Here is a 13,875-nt window from a genome sequence, read left to right on the forward strand (position 1 = left end):
AGATTTTATATTGCTAACAGCGCAATGTTTCTGACAAGAAACATCAATAAGAACGTTTCACTGGGGTTTTTGTCAAAGTGCGATAACTTTGCAGCTGACATGCACGTCTAATATAAAAAGAAGCGAATGACACCAGCCAAGGAGAATATGCAGCCAAGCCTCCACAAACCATCAGCTCTTTGGCAGGAGATTCACTTTCTCATATATATATATATATATATATATATATATATATATATATATATATATATATATATATATATATATATATATATATATATATATATATATATATAAAATGTGTGTGTGTACACACACACGTACGTTGTTCCTCTCTTCTACCTTTTGCATCATATTTGCAATATCTTCGAATACTAAAGGCTAAAGCGTTAACTCTTTGAGATGTATTAAAGAGCATTGCTAGATCTTAGCCTTCACTTCTACCGTGCACCGGCTTCGCTGTGCATGGCTCTGTAATGAAAACCACATTATCCAAGGATGTGGACGATTTTAGCTGAGCAAGCACGTCTCTCAAGCCCCAGGAAACGCCATACGCTGTTAAAGATGGACGGAATTATATTTCTGCATGCTTCAAAGCTGCGCTGGCCTTTTAAACATGATTTTGTTCGTTTGCAAAGTACCAAGAAACCACCGTTCGTAAGATTACGCCTTACTACTTCATTACCCACAATCCCGTATTAAATACGGATAAGGAGATCATTTAAATACGCACCTCTTACTGGTTCAGATATAGGTGTACGTCATGGCCCAACGTGGGTAATAGAGCCGCTGATTGGTCGTGATTGCTCTCAGTGTAGCCAATAAGGCAGAGCCTGGGTCCCGAGCGCAGAAAGCGATATTAAGGTGGCACGTGTACGTCAAGCGCTGACAGATTTATAAAAACCACCAGCTTCTGTTTTCACTTCGTCGCTGTTTAAATAAACCGTTAAGGCATACCAATAAACACGGTCGTGGCTATGGTCTCGTTGGTAAATCCTTGCCTTCGATGTTTTGCACTTACTATTTCGGTATGTTCACACTGTTGTTGGGGAAAATTCACCAGCTTTACGGCCGACTGTGACGGCCCACCTTAAAAAGCAGCTTTCGCTCTCCGCCAAGTTAATGTCAAGCTCAGAGGCACAATAATACAGTCTGGAGTCTGCTGCTGGATCATCTGCTGACCTGCTGTTCATTCTCTCTCTCTCTCTCTCTCTCTCTCTCTCTCTCTCTCTCTCTCTCTCTCTCTCTCTCTCTGTCTCTCTCTCTCTCATTTTTATTGTTTTGGTTCGCCGTCAGCCGCTAGTGAGAACCGTGGGTGGCGGTGTCCGCCGTGTTTATGTTTCCGTAGGTCGTCTGCGGGGAGAGGGCGCAGCGAGTCGGCGGCGGCGCGCCAGACCGACGCGTCGTGTGTGCGCAAAGCTGGATCTGGTGGCACCGCGGCGCGTAAGCGACACCGTCCTTTACCGCCAAGAAGACAGCCGAAACCGAATTGGGCTTTTTCGAGGGAAAGCAAAGCAAAACAAAACAAAAAAAAACCGAACTCGGCATTTGAGCGATTTTCGATAGTGTCGGGAGCTCGCACGGTCCGTTTGGAGCGGAGAGGAGTCCCCGCGTTGCGCTGCGCAGTCGGGGAGGTGTCGGAGGCGCAGGGTGTAGCGGGCGACCTGACCACCGCCGGCTCCGTGAATGACCTCCAGAACCGCTCAGATCATGTATCCACACGGAAGACCCCAGGCGAGTGATCCAAACCGCGACGCCACGTGTCTTCACCCACCACCCCGGGATAAATGATCACTTCCAGATATTTCACGGCGGGTGGAAGCCGAATAGGGTGCATTAGGACTAGGTTATTAGGGTTAGGACTGAGGTGTGTAACTCATTAGAGAAGCTTTAGTTTATGGACAAAATTGGTCCCAGGGCAAACAGTTTATTCTCCACGTTGACGTAATCAATGTGGTTCCAGCTCTTTTTAAATGTATATTTAACATAATCGATGTGTTATGTAAGTCGATGTCTACAGGCAGTATTAGCCTGACTACTAATGCAGTCATTGCTCGTGTGTGTTGCATACGTCAGCGTGCTTGAGCGAACACTGTCTTCAGAGGTATGTGGTGCCCGAGAAGAGGTTGTATGTAGAGAGTGGGCTTGCTGTATGTATACAGAGAAGATATTTTGTTCGTGTGTGTGTGTGTGTGTGTGTGTGTGTGTGTGTGTGTGTGTATTTTGCAATAGCTGCATATGGTTCCAGGCCACTTCATTCTACACTGCAAATGTCATGTTATATTACCTTCAGTGGGAAACATATTACACACAGGCTCTGTAGTTATGATTGCAAGGTTTTACAAGCTAACAGAGATATGCAAATCAAACAGGTGTGTGTGTGTGTGTGTGTGTGTGTGTGTGTGTGTATGTGTGAGCAAGATAGGAAGAGGGAGACGGAGAGTCAGAGCGAGAGGTGGAGAGAGTTTATTGTCTGTGAGTATTGTAAATATTATGCATGTATATGCACATGAATGTTTGGCTGGGTGCTAGTTTTGTATGTACATAAATGATCAGTGTGTTTGAGAAACCATGTGGTGTACAGTTGTACAGTTTGTTGTATTTGCTATTGTTGCTATTGCTATTGCTATTGTTCTTAGTATTATAATTATTACATGATTAAACTTTGTAAAATAGTTTAAACTGGCAGTATTATTGAAGTGTTGTTGAACAGAAGCCATACATACAATACAGAGCATGAAATTGAAGACACAAACATGCACAGGCAGTGTTACACATAAAGTATTACACATACAGACACATACTGTGTTACACATACAAATACAGACAGTATTACACATACAGTACTAGACTTAGACACAGAGTATTACATACAGGCAGTGTTACACATACACACAGACAGTATTCCACATACAAATATAGACAGACAGCATTACACATATACACATAAAGTATTGCACATATAAACTCAGATAGTATTACACATACAGTTACCGACAGTATTAATCATGCAGTATTACACTTACACCATACAGATAGTATTACATTTACAGTATTAGACATCGACACAGACAGTTTTATCTCGCGCACACACAGTTAGACAGCTTTTTGTCCCTGCTCTGGAATAATCTGGGCTCTTGGAGGTGGGAGGCACTGGATGGCCTCTGCTTGTGTCAGAGGAGTTTGGCTCTTTGTGGTGGGCCAAGCCTAAGAAGGATCCCAGACCCATGGTCATGTACCCAGCGTCTCTGGAGCTGCTGAGGGCCGGAGTTTGAAACGGACACCTGTGGTCGATGGTGCTGCCCCGTGCTGTTTGCGTTTACGCTGAATGCTTCGTCTACGTTTGAGTTGGAGAAGGGGCACAATGGTACATTTAAATGACCACGCAGGCTAAGCAACCCAATTCAGATGTGAGCGTTCATTTATTTTGCATTGAAACGCCTCAGGCGTTGGAACAACGTACAAAAGTAGGCCCCACAATCAAATACCTATTGCAGGCTCAAACTTTTATAATTGGAAATAGAAGCTCCAAACAGGTTATTTATATGACTTGAAGAACACGTTCATAATTGCATGTTGGAATTGCATTGGAATTGGATAGGAAGTCCTGTCATGTTGATGAGATAGATTCAGCTTGATTATCTGTAGGGTAGGTCGTCTGCTGGTTAGCCTTAAATTTTTTCAGAAGTTAAAATAAAAGGGATGTGGTGGTCAAGTTGAGGTAATTGTGATTCGATTAGCATGGAGACTTGCACATAGCGCAGTGCTCAGATTTAGGAACTATAACAGGCAGTAAAGACTGGTGTAGTGCTATCTGTGAATACCAGCCGTACACGCTGTGGAATTTCACTTTTACTTTGTTTTTTATTAGTTAATGTGTTTAAAAATAATTAATGATCATTGATCTAAGTGGCTTTGTGTTTGTGTAAATGCATTCAGTTTGGGTTGTACTCTCAGTATAAATATCGGAATCAGTGCATTTGAATCGATGCCGTTGTTTATCCTGTGCTTGTGGGGGGGGGGGGGGGGGGGGGGGGGGGGGGGGGGGGGGGGGGGGGGAGGTGTTTGGGGTGTGGGTGGGTGTTTGTGTATTGTGTTACACTCTCCACTTGACTAGTTATGATATGAGCTATGGGCATCTGCATTTGGTTTTGGCCATCAGATAATGTTATTAAATATTCATCTCATGTCTGCATACGTGTCTGAATTGTGCATGTCTGTGTGCATGTGTTTATGTATCTCTGTGGGGACCAAACGTCCCCACATGGATAGGAACATCTGACATTTTTAACCTTGTGGGGGCCACTTTGTGGTATTTTCATTTGAAAAACTAAAAGAGACAAACACTTTACATTTAGTTACTGAGGTTAAGGTTAGGATCGTGTAGCTATAGGCTTAGCACTGGTTAGTCACACTAATTATTACATACATGGAAGATCCCTATAAGGAGACTATGCATGTGTGTGTGCATCTGTGTAAATAAGACTATGCATGTGTGTGTACACGTTTGTGAGGGAGACTGCATTTATCTTGCTCCATCTGTTCTGTATTTACAGTCCATACAGTTATGGTGTTAATGATTAAATCAACACCCAGGATTTCCCCCCCAGTTTAATGTTACTGCACTAAAACACACACACACACACACACACACACACACACACACACACACACACACACACACACAATTTCCTCTCAGTAGCACTCCCACACATACATACACATCCTTTTCCAGCTTGGTGTTCTACTACCCCTGCCTGGAAATCATGGCCACACACACACACACACACACACACACACTGTATAAGTACAGACTGATGAGTAACTTGATTGCATAAGCTCTTTAATGCTCACATTAGCTGAGTAACACAAGAGCAGACTGGTACTCTCCATCAGTGCCATGTGTAAGACCAGCCCACTGCTACAAGCACTCAAATATATTGCCTCTGACTTTAATAAACTGTTTAAATGTTTATTTATTTCACTGTAGTTTAATATTGCTGCTGCTTTCTGTCAGAACTGATACAGACACTCTAACTTCTTAATTATTTCAGATGTGCTGGAGAATGCAGAAAGAAAATGTTCAATTACTGACTGTGCTGTATATGAGATTATAATGCTTTTGCATTCACAGCTTTAAGTGTGTGAAATGGGAATGCTGTTCTTTACTGGATGAGGATACATAGAGGAAAAGCTCTTATGAGCTGAAATGATTGGCAGCCAGACATTCCTTGGCATTAAAATTGGATGTAAGACTTTCATTTGAAAAAGCATGTGACTGAGTATAGCTACGCAATTGGCCGGTTTTGAATCCTCCTTCTGCTATTGATCAGTCATGGCTAAACCTGCTAGTAGGAAGCCAGTCTGACGTTACCTCCAGGCAGGCAGTGCGGTAAGGCTCAGCCTTAAGGAAACGCCTGATGTGCTGCGTAGCGAAAATAAATCCTTAGCCGTATGTGTACGTCCTGTGACTTCACGATTCACCCTTTAATAAAGGTGACTTGTAGTGCACTTGTATGCGAGTTCATAATGAAAATATTTCCATGAATGTCATATCTTTTGTTCTGTGTTGTGAAGTGCGTGCCTCAGCCCAGTCCTCAGGGGCTCGTGTTGTGTGTTGCACACGATAATATAATTTTGTACACATACATGCACGCATGCACACTTGTCTCTTTTGGAGCATTGCCTGCTGCAGTGTCTCTGGTGCATATACGGAACATTTCAGCATTGCCTACTGTTTCTCCCTCTCTCTCTCTCTCTCTCTCTCTCTCTCTCTCTCTCTCTCTCTCTCTCTCTCTCTCTCTCTCTCTCTCTCTCTCTCTCTCTCTCTCTCTCTCTCTCTCTCTCTCTCTCTCTCTCTCTCTCTCTCTCTCCACTGAAACCGCCTGACACAGTAGTGCATTGAGATAGATGGTTGCGTTGCCGCTGGACAGCAGCCTGTGTTGACTAGGCCCAGTGATAATGCAGCGCTTTGTCATGCTGTCTGTGGCCTCTGTGTAATGACCTCTTGTTCCACAGCAGCTGTGCTACCACCGCACCACCCTGTGTCCCTGCGCAGCTGCTCCCAGCCTCAACCCCGCCACGCTATCCGCCACGCTCCACCTGCTCCTCCACCCACTCCCCAGCCGCGTTGCCCCCGTCCAGGCACCCGCGACTCTCCCACACCCACACCCGAACACGCGCCTCGTCCACAGCCACAGCAGACCCTACCCCACCCCTACCCACATCTCACCCGCACCTGGACCCCACCCGTTCCTCCACCCCCACCCGCTCTGCTCGGTATCAGGAGTAAGCTCGCGTAATATCTTCGTGTTAAAGGTTACCTTGCACAGCACAACAGGACATCGTGCTGCATGGATTCCTTTCTGCTCATCTGTCACATTCTTGTTTGCTTGGGAACACCAAGGTGAAGTGTATAGGGCAGAACTAATAGTGGGCTACTTTCATATCATGTGCCTATGCATTAGGCACGTTAAAAGAATACCCCTCGCAGAAACCGCTAATGCGGCAAATAACGGATTAATGGTTCTCGGGTTTGGTTCACAAATGGGATTAACACTTCTGGAAATAACAATGATAATGTTGTGTTTTAAGAAAGAGTGTTGGTAGGCTCCAGAACTACAGGGCTACGTGTCCACATGTGAGCAGGTTTATAGGGTTGATAAAACGAAGCATTAACTGTTTAGGCTGGACTGTTGTAAGGTTCAATTTTTGTATTAACAAGCTCTCTTTAGACTAAAAAGACAGTCTGTCCTGAACCGATAGGAGCCTGAACTGGAAAAAGATGAAAGTTGAAAACGGTGTATACAAAAAAAAAGCTGTTTCACTGACACGCCCCGCTGTTTTTCCAGAGGATCTGCCATAAGCCGAACAAGGTTAACATAAAACATTCCTAGCCCAGTTTTTTTTTAAAGAGCCCATTTGTTTTTACATATGCTACTTTGCAGTCTTTAATTTTTATCTTGCGCTAAACCAGTTGCCAGTTGGTGCACATTCTTGTTCTGCTCCAGTCCTCTCCACGCCTGAAGCTGGTAACCAGAGTGACGTGACCCTGCGTGCTCTGACTCGCTTGTGTTTTGGACATAGAGCGGGGCTAAAATGTACACCAGCAGCGGCCTGAGGAGACGCTTCCTGTTCATGAATGCTAGATCGTCCATAGACAACTATAAAGTGTCCTGGTGTGTGCAGTCCTAGCGGAGATGTCTTGGTGTGTGTGGTCCTAATGGAGTTGAACCGATTGTGTGCTGCCATCTCTCAGGCTCCGCCCCTTGTTCCAGGCCATGCTGGCATGAAGTTCACAGTTCTGGAAACATTGGATCACATCAAAGAAGAGTTCCAGCTGTTCCAGGCCCAGTACCACAGGTGAGTCCTGTAGGGGGCGCTGTTCGTTTAGCCAATGCCAGAACACTAATGGAACGTTAGGAGTGCCAAATGACTTATGTGAAATTGCCACTGAATTGAAATGGCGCAAAACCTCTGATAAAACTACATTCAGGTCCAAGCCAGGCCAAAAATCATCACAGTCTAGGTCAGTCTGTGATGATGTACTTACTGTGTTTGAGGTTATTTTTTGCTGTGGCAAGCTATTTTGTGCCCACTTAATTTTTCAGATGTAATATATGGCACAAAGGATGGTGATTTGATTTTATTTCTTTTTAGGTGCCAAATGACCAAATATCGCCCTTTTTAAAAGCCCTATTAAAGAGTTCAGTCTGACTCCATGGCTCCAGAGGTTGTTAATGTTAGCATTGTTAGGCTTTCAGAGTCTCGCTGATGTAGTCGTACGCGAGTTGATCTCCAACGGTGCTGCCAGTTGCAGAATGACTGAAGGAGCTACAACCCTGCAGGTTTGTGGAGATTTAGGGCGGTTAGCACAACTTCCGGACTGCCAGCTGCATCCTGTCCCTGAGTGGCAGGGTGGATCAACTATGTCAAGCCGACAGGATTTAGCACGTCAGATCAGACGGTGCTGTAAGATCCCTCGAATGATTGGGGTCAAGCTGCTTTATATCTGACTAGAGCTGTGATCTATGGACTCTGTTCTCTCAGCCTGCAATTAAATGGCAGCTGAATGTGCTGACTGAAATTGCAGGAGCTTCCTTTTTTCTTTTTAGAATAAACGTACGATTACAAAAGCATAGCAGTCTGTCAACTATTCCTTGGATCTTGCATGTGCTTTGATTTTTTTTAAACATTTTTTACCATCTTCACATCGCTGGATAAGTAAAGCTTCCCTAAGGTGTAAACTTTTATCGTGAGACCAGTTACCAAAGAGAAGATTATGTAACAACTGCCACTGTTGCATCTGCTCTCTCTCTAAGTCTGAAGCTGGAATGTGAGAAACTGGCCACTGAGAAGACAGAGATGCACAGACATTATATCATGGTGAGTGCCCTTCATTAAGGTGAATTATCCAACAACACAGTGTGGAGAAGACCGGGGACCAGTCAAAAAAAAAAAAAGCCCTCCTCCACTTCCCCTAGCCTTCTCCATTATACCCTAGCCTTCTCCAATTATACCCTAGCCTTCTCCACTATACCCTAGCCTTCTCCATTATACCCTAGCCTTCTCCACTATACCTTAGCCTTCTCCAATTATACCCTAGCCTTCTCCACTATATGCTAGCCTTCTCCATTATACCCTAGCCTTCTCCACTATATGCTAGCCTTCTCCACTATACCCTAGCCTTCTCCACTATATGCTAGCCTTCTCCATTATACCCTAGCCTTCTCCACTATATGCTAGCCTTCTCCACTATACCCTAGCCTTCTCCACTATATGCTAGCCTTCTCCACTATACCCTAGCCTTCTCCATTATACCCTAGCCTTCTCCACTATATGCTAGCCTTCTCCATTATACCCTAGCCTTCTCCACTATACCCTAGCCTTCCCCATTATACCCTAGCCTTCTCCACTATATGCTAGCCTTCTCCACTATACCCTAGCCTTCTCCACTATACCCTAGCCTTCTCCATTATACCCTAGCCTTCTCCACTATATGCTAGCCTTCTCCACTATACCCTAGCCTTCTCCACTATACCCTAGCCTTCTCCACTATACGCTAGCCTTCTCCACTATATGCTAGCCTTCTCCATTATACCCTAGCTTTCTCCACTATATGCTAGCCTTCTCCACTATATGCTAGCCTTCTCCACTATATGCTAGCCTTCTCCACTATACCCTAGCCTTCTCCATTATACCCTAGCCTTCTCCATTATACCCTAGCCTTCTGCACTATATGCTAGCCTTCTCCACTATATGCTAGTCTCCTCCACTGTACCCTAGCCTTCTCCATTATACCCTAGCCTTCTCCATTATACCCTAGCCTTCTCCACTATATGCTAGCCTTCTCCACTATACCCTAGCCTTCTCCATTATACCCTAGCCTTCTCCACTATATGCTAGCCTTCTCCACTATACCCTAGCCTTCTCCATTATACCCTAGCCTTCTCCACTATATGCTAGCCTTCTCCACTATACCCTAGCCTTTTCCATTATACCCTAGCCTTCTCCACTATATGCTAGCCTTGTCCACTATACCCTAGCTTTCTCTACTATACCCTAGCCATCTCCACTTCCTCTAGCCTCCTCCACTATACCCTAGACATCTCCACTATACGCTAGCCTTCTCCACTATATGCTAGCCTTCTCCACTATATGCTAGCCTTCTCCACTATACCCTAGCCTTTTCCATTATACCCTAGCCTTCTCCATTATACCCTAGCCTTCTCCACTATATGCTAGCCTTCTCCACTATATGCTAGTCTCCTCCACTGTACCCTAGCCTTCTCCATTATACCCTAGCCTTCTCCATTATACCCTAGCCTTCTCCACTATATGCTAGCCTTCTCCACTATACCCTAGCCTTCTCCATTATACCCTAGCCTTCTCCACTATATGCTAGCCTTCTCCACTATACCCTAGCCTTCTCCATTATACCCTAGCCTTCTCCACTATATGCTAGCCTTGTCCACTATACCCTAGCTTTCTCTACTATACCCTAGCCATCTCCACTTCCTCTAGCCTCCTCCACTATACCCTAGACATCTCCACTTCCCCAAGCCTTCTCCACTATACCTTAGCCTACTCCACTATACCTTAGCCTACTCCACTATACCCTAGCCTCCTCCACTATACCCTAGCCTCCTCCACTATACCCTAGCCTCATCCACTATACCTTAGCCTCTTCCACTATGCCCTAGCCTCTTCCACTATACCTTAGCCTCCTCCACTATACCCTAGCCTCTTCCACTATACCCTAGCCTCCTCCACTATACCTTAGCCTCTTCCACTATACCCTAGCCTCTTCCACTATACCCTAGCCTCTTCCACTATACCCTAGCCTCCTCCACTATACCCTAGCCTCTTCCACTATACCCTAGCCTCTTCCACTATACCCTAGCCTCCTCCACTATACCTTAGCCTCTTCCACTATACCCTAGCCTCTTCCACTATACCCTAGCCTCTTCCACTATACCCTAGCTTTCTCTACTATACCCTAGCGTCTTCCAGTATACCCTAGCCTCTTCCACTATACCCTAGCCTCTTCCACTATACCCTAGCCTCTTCCACTATACCCTAGCCTTTTCCACTATACCCTAGCCTCTTCCACTATACCCTAGCCTCATCCACTTCCAAAACATTTGGAACTTGGCATAGTGCATGCTGTAGGGTGGTACAGCTTTTATTGATAAATTATGCTGAATTTTCTTGTTCCAGATAGGGCCTTTCATTTTACAACCACGTTTATCATAATTCTGTAACTCTTGGAAGAAAACAATTAACAAGACAATTAAAGCCAGGTTACTTTATCACTACATTTTAGATATGGAGTTGGAAGTTGATGCTTATTTTTATTTTGGTTGAAGTCAGAACATGTTTCCCTAGTGTATATATCTAATCTACATATCTAATTTACATATCTAACCATGCCGTGTTGTCATGCATAATATGGATTTTCTGTGGGGTTTTTTGCAGTATTATGAGATGTCATATGGATTGAACATCGAGATGCAGAAGCAGGTAAGTTACCATTCGCACACTTAGTTATTAGGTCTGTTGTGTTCACACTTAAACTTAGTTATTAGGTCTGTTGTGTTCACAATTATACTTGGCTATTAGGTCTGTTGTTTTCACAATTAAACTTGGCTATTAGGTCTGTTGTGTTCACACTTAAACTTGGCTATTAGGTCTGTTGTGTTCACACTTAAACATAATTATTACTCCTGCTGTGTTCACACTTAATCGTAGTTATTGCTCCTGCTGTGTTCACACTTAATCGTAGTTATTGCTCCTGCTGTGTTCACACTTAATCGTAGTTATTGCTCCTGCTGTGTTCACACTTAATCGTAGTTATTGCTCCTGCTGTGTTCACAGTCCTCTTTGTTGTTATACTTGTCTTCTTCCTCCTGCAGTAATTATATTAGATTGTATATTAACGAGTTTTGTTTTTTTTTGTCTTCTAGTTTTGCTTATCTTCACTTGGGTGCATTTCGCTAACCATAACTATTTTATATCCCTTATTAATAAACTACATTTCTTAGCATTTAATGACTGATTCACAGTATACAATAAGCATATAAAGTATATTCCTCTAAAGTATGAAGTAGGGGTCCGTAACTTTGGTCTGGGAAGTCTCCTGCCTTGTGGAGTCTGGTTCACATTTGACTAATACCCAAAGGCTTTTGAAGGCCTTGATTTAATGGAGGCCTGTGGAGAAACTAAACTCTGAGGCCTCATGTGGCAGCATAACCAGTGAAGGAAATTTGTTTTGTTTAGACAGGGTGGCATTGCCCTGTCAGCCCGTCTGAACTGCCTGGTACAAAGTGTTCATTGTGCTGCCTTTGTCTGCAAAACAGCTCAAACAGACCAAGGTCTCAGCTCAAACAGACCAAGGTCTCAGCTCAAACAAACCAAGGTCTCAGCTCAAGTAGATCAAGGTCTCAGCTCAAACAGATCAAGGTCTCAGCTCAAACAAACCAAGGTCTCAGCTCAAGTAGACCAAGGTCTCAGCTCAAACAGATCAAGGTCTCAGCTCAAACAGACCAAGGTCTCAGCTCAAACAGATCAAGGTCTCAGCTCAAACAAACCAAGGTCTCAGCTCAAACAGACCAAGGTCTCAGCTCAAACAAACCAAGGTCTCAGCTCAAGTAGACCAAGGTCTCAGCTCAAACAGATCAAGGTCTCAGCTCAAACAGACCAAGGTCTCAGCTCAAACAGATCAAGGTCTCAGCTCAAACAAACCAAGGTCTCAGCTCAAACAGATCAAGGTCTCAGCTCAAGTAGATCAAGGTCTCAGCTCAAACAGATCAAGGTCTCAGCTCAAACAGATCAAGGTCTCAGCTCAAACAAACCAAGGTCTCAGCTCAAGTAGATCAAGGTCTCAGCTTAAACAGACAAATGGTGTGAACATAGAGAATTATACAGATTGGGCTCATCCAGAAAAGTCACATGGTGTGCTCCTCTGTGGATTTAAGGGTGCATATGGGTCACTGTGGAAAATCTGTAGAGCACGCTCAGGTGGTGTGTGTGTGTGTGTGTGTGTGTGTGTGTGTGTTAGTGCACTTACGTGTGTGTGTGAAATCCTGTATGTGTTTTTGTGACTTAAAAGTAAATGTGTGTGATTGTGTGTGTGTGTGTGTGTGTCTACATCTGTGTAGTTGCCAGACAGTGGTGGATTACAATTTAGGCAGCTTGAAATGAACTTAACTAAATGAACAGTGTGTCGCAGTCGTCACTAGGGGGCAGCAGAGGTCAGATCCCTCCGAAGCCTCTAGGTTATTAGAGTGTTAGAGAGGCTTCTGTGCTGCTCCCAGTGCCATGTTGGAAGAAAAGTGTATGCATATGTCACTTCAGATGGACTCATAACACAAACACTCGGCTGCCTATTAATGTTTTGTGCGCGCGCGTGTGTGTGTGTGTGTGTGTGTGTGTGTGTGTGTGTGTGTGTGTGTGTGTGTCTTCAGGCGGAGATTGTGAAGCGGCTCAGTGCTATATGCACTCAGATCCTCCCGCTCCTCTCCCAGGAGGTGTGTAAGCCCGCTAGTCTTCCTCACAGGCCCCTCTCTCCTCCCACTTCATGACCATTTACACATCAATTATTAACAAGAGGTCATCAACACAGACCAATCTTCTGCCTCTTTCCTCCATTAATATTTCATACAGTGTTTTTTTGTGTGTGTGTGTGTGTGTGTGTGTGTGTGTGTGTGTGTGTGTGTGTGTGTGTGTTGTTCTGTGTTGTGGTTTTTAACCATGCAGTAGGAATGCGAAATATGATTTTCTTTGCTAAATCAAATAAACCATTCTTTCAAACTGATCCGTTGCTGATTTTGCCCCGTACTAGTTTTATGTTAATGTCTTGCGTGTCGCTTTCTATTACAGCCTTAATGCATAAATGATTTCATAAGGAGGGTTTTATTTTCGTTTTGTTTACCTCTGCTACCAGAGGTAATGATGTTTCAATGGAATTCATCCTTTACAGGAACAGATAATGGACTAGCAGCTACATTCCAGTTAAAGTGTCTGTAATCAATTTTACACTTGTTGCCAACTTCTGTCAGACAACAAAGGATTTCAGTCAGTCCCAGTCTCCATACAGACCTGTCAAAGGCTCTTTCTGCAATGACATAGCAGAATTAGCAATTATCCTTGCACATGTAATAATATTTATAAACTTACATAGGGGTACCTGATACAGGTGTTAATGCACCTGGATCACATTGACATTTTCAGTTGCTAAGTGTCTAAGACAGTCCTTGAGAGAGATTTTTTTTTTTCTGTCAGAGTGCTTATTTTAGTAATTGTTTTCAGGATGTAAAGTGTGCTTAAAGAATATTGCTTACATAAGCTTCAACATTATCTAAATGATGAATACCG

At 44.0% G+C, this 13,875-nt stretch overlaps 1 protein-coding gene across 9 annotated transcripts in view; it reads left to right on the forward strand.

Moving 5' to 3' along the window:
- The first annotated feature begins 1,140 nt into the window (after window positions 1–1,140).
- Window positions 1,141–13,875, forward strand: part of tle2c (TLE family member 2, transcriptional corepressor c) — a 35,508-nt gene continuing 22,773 nt past the window's right edge. For 6 of the 9 annotated variants that reach the window (XM_035528708.1, XM_035528707.1, XM_035528706.1 and 3 more), the window contains exons 1-6: window positions 1,141–1,734; window positions 2,422–2,475; window positions 7,259–7,362; window positions 8,322–8,385; window positions 10,978–11,022; window positions 12,966–13,028. In XM_035528708.1, the coding sequence (XP_035384601.1) occupies window positions 1,687–1,734; window positions 2,422–2,475; window positions 7,259–7,362; window positions 8,322–8,385; window positions 10,978–11,022; window positions 12,966–13,028 (378 nt within the window). In that variant the 5' untranslated portion in view covers window positions 1,141–1,686. The remainder of the gene's footprint in view (window positions 1,735–2,421; window positions 2,476–7,258; window positions 7,363–8,321; window positions 8,386–10,977; window positions 11,023–12,965; window positions 13,029–13,875) is intronic. The other 3 variants (XM_035528711.1, XM_035528710.1, XM_027019713.2) reach the window with 3 other exon arrangements.

Source organism: Electrophorus electricus, chromosome 7 (assembly GCF_013358815.1).
Source record: "Electrophorus electricus isolate fEleEle1 chromosome 7, fEleEle1.pri, whole genome shotgun sequence".
NCBI lineage: Eukaryota > Metazoa > Chordata > Actinopteri > Gymnotiformes > Gymnotidae > Electrophorus > Electrophorus electricus.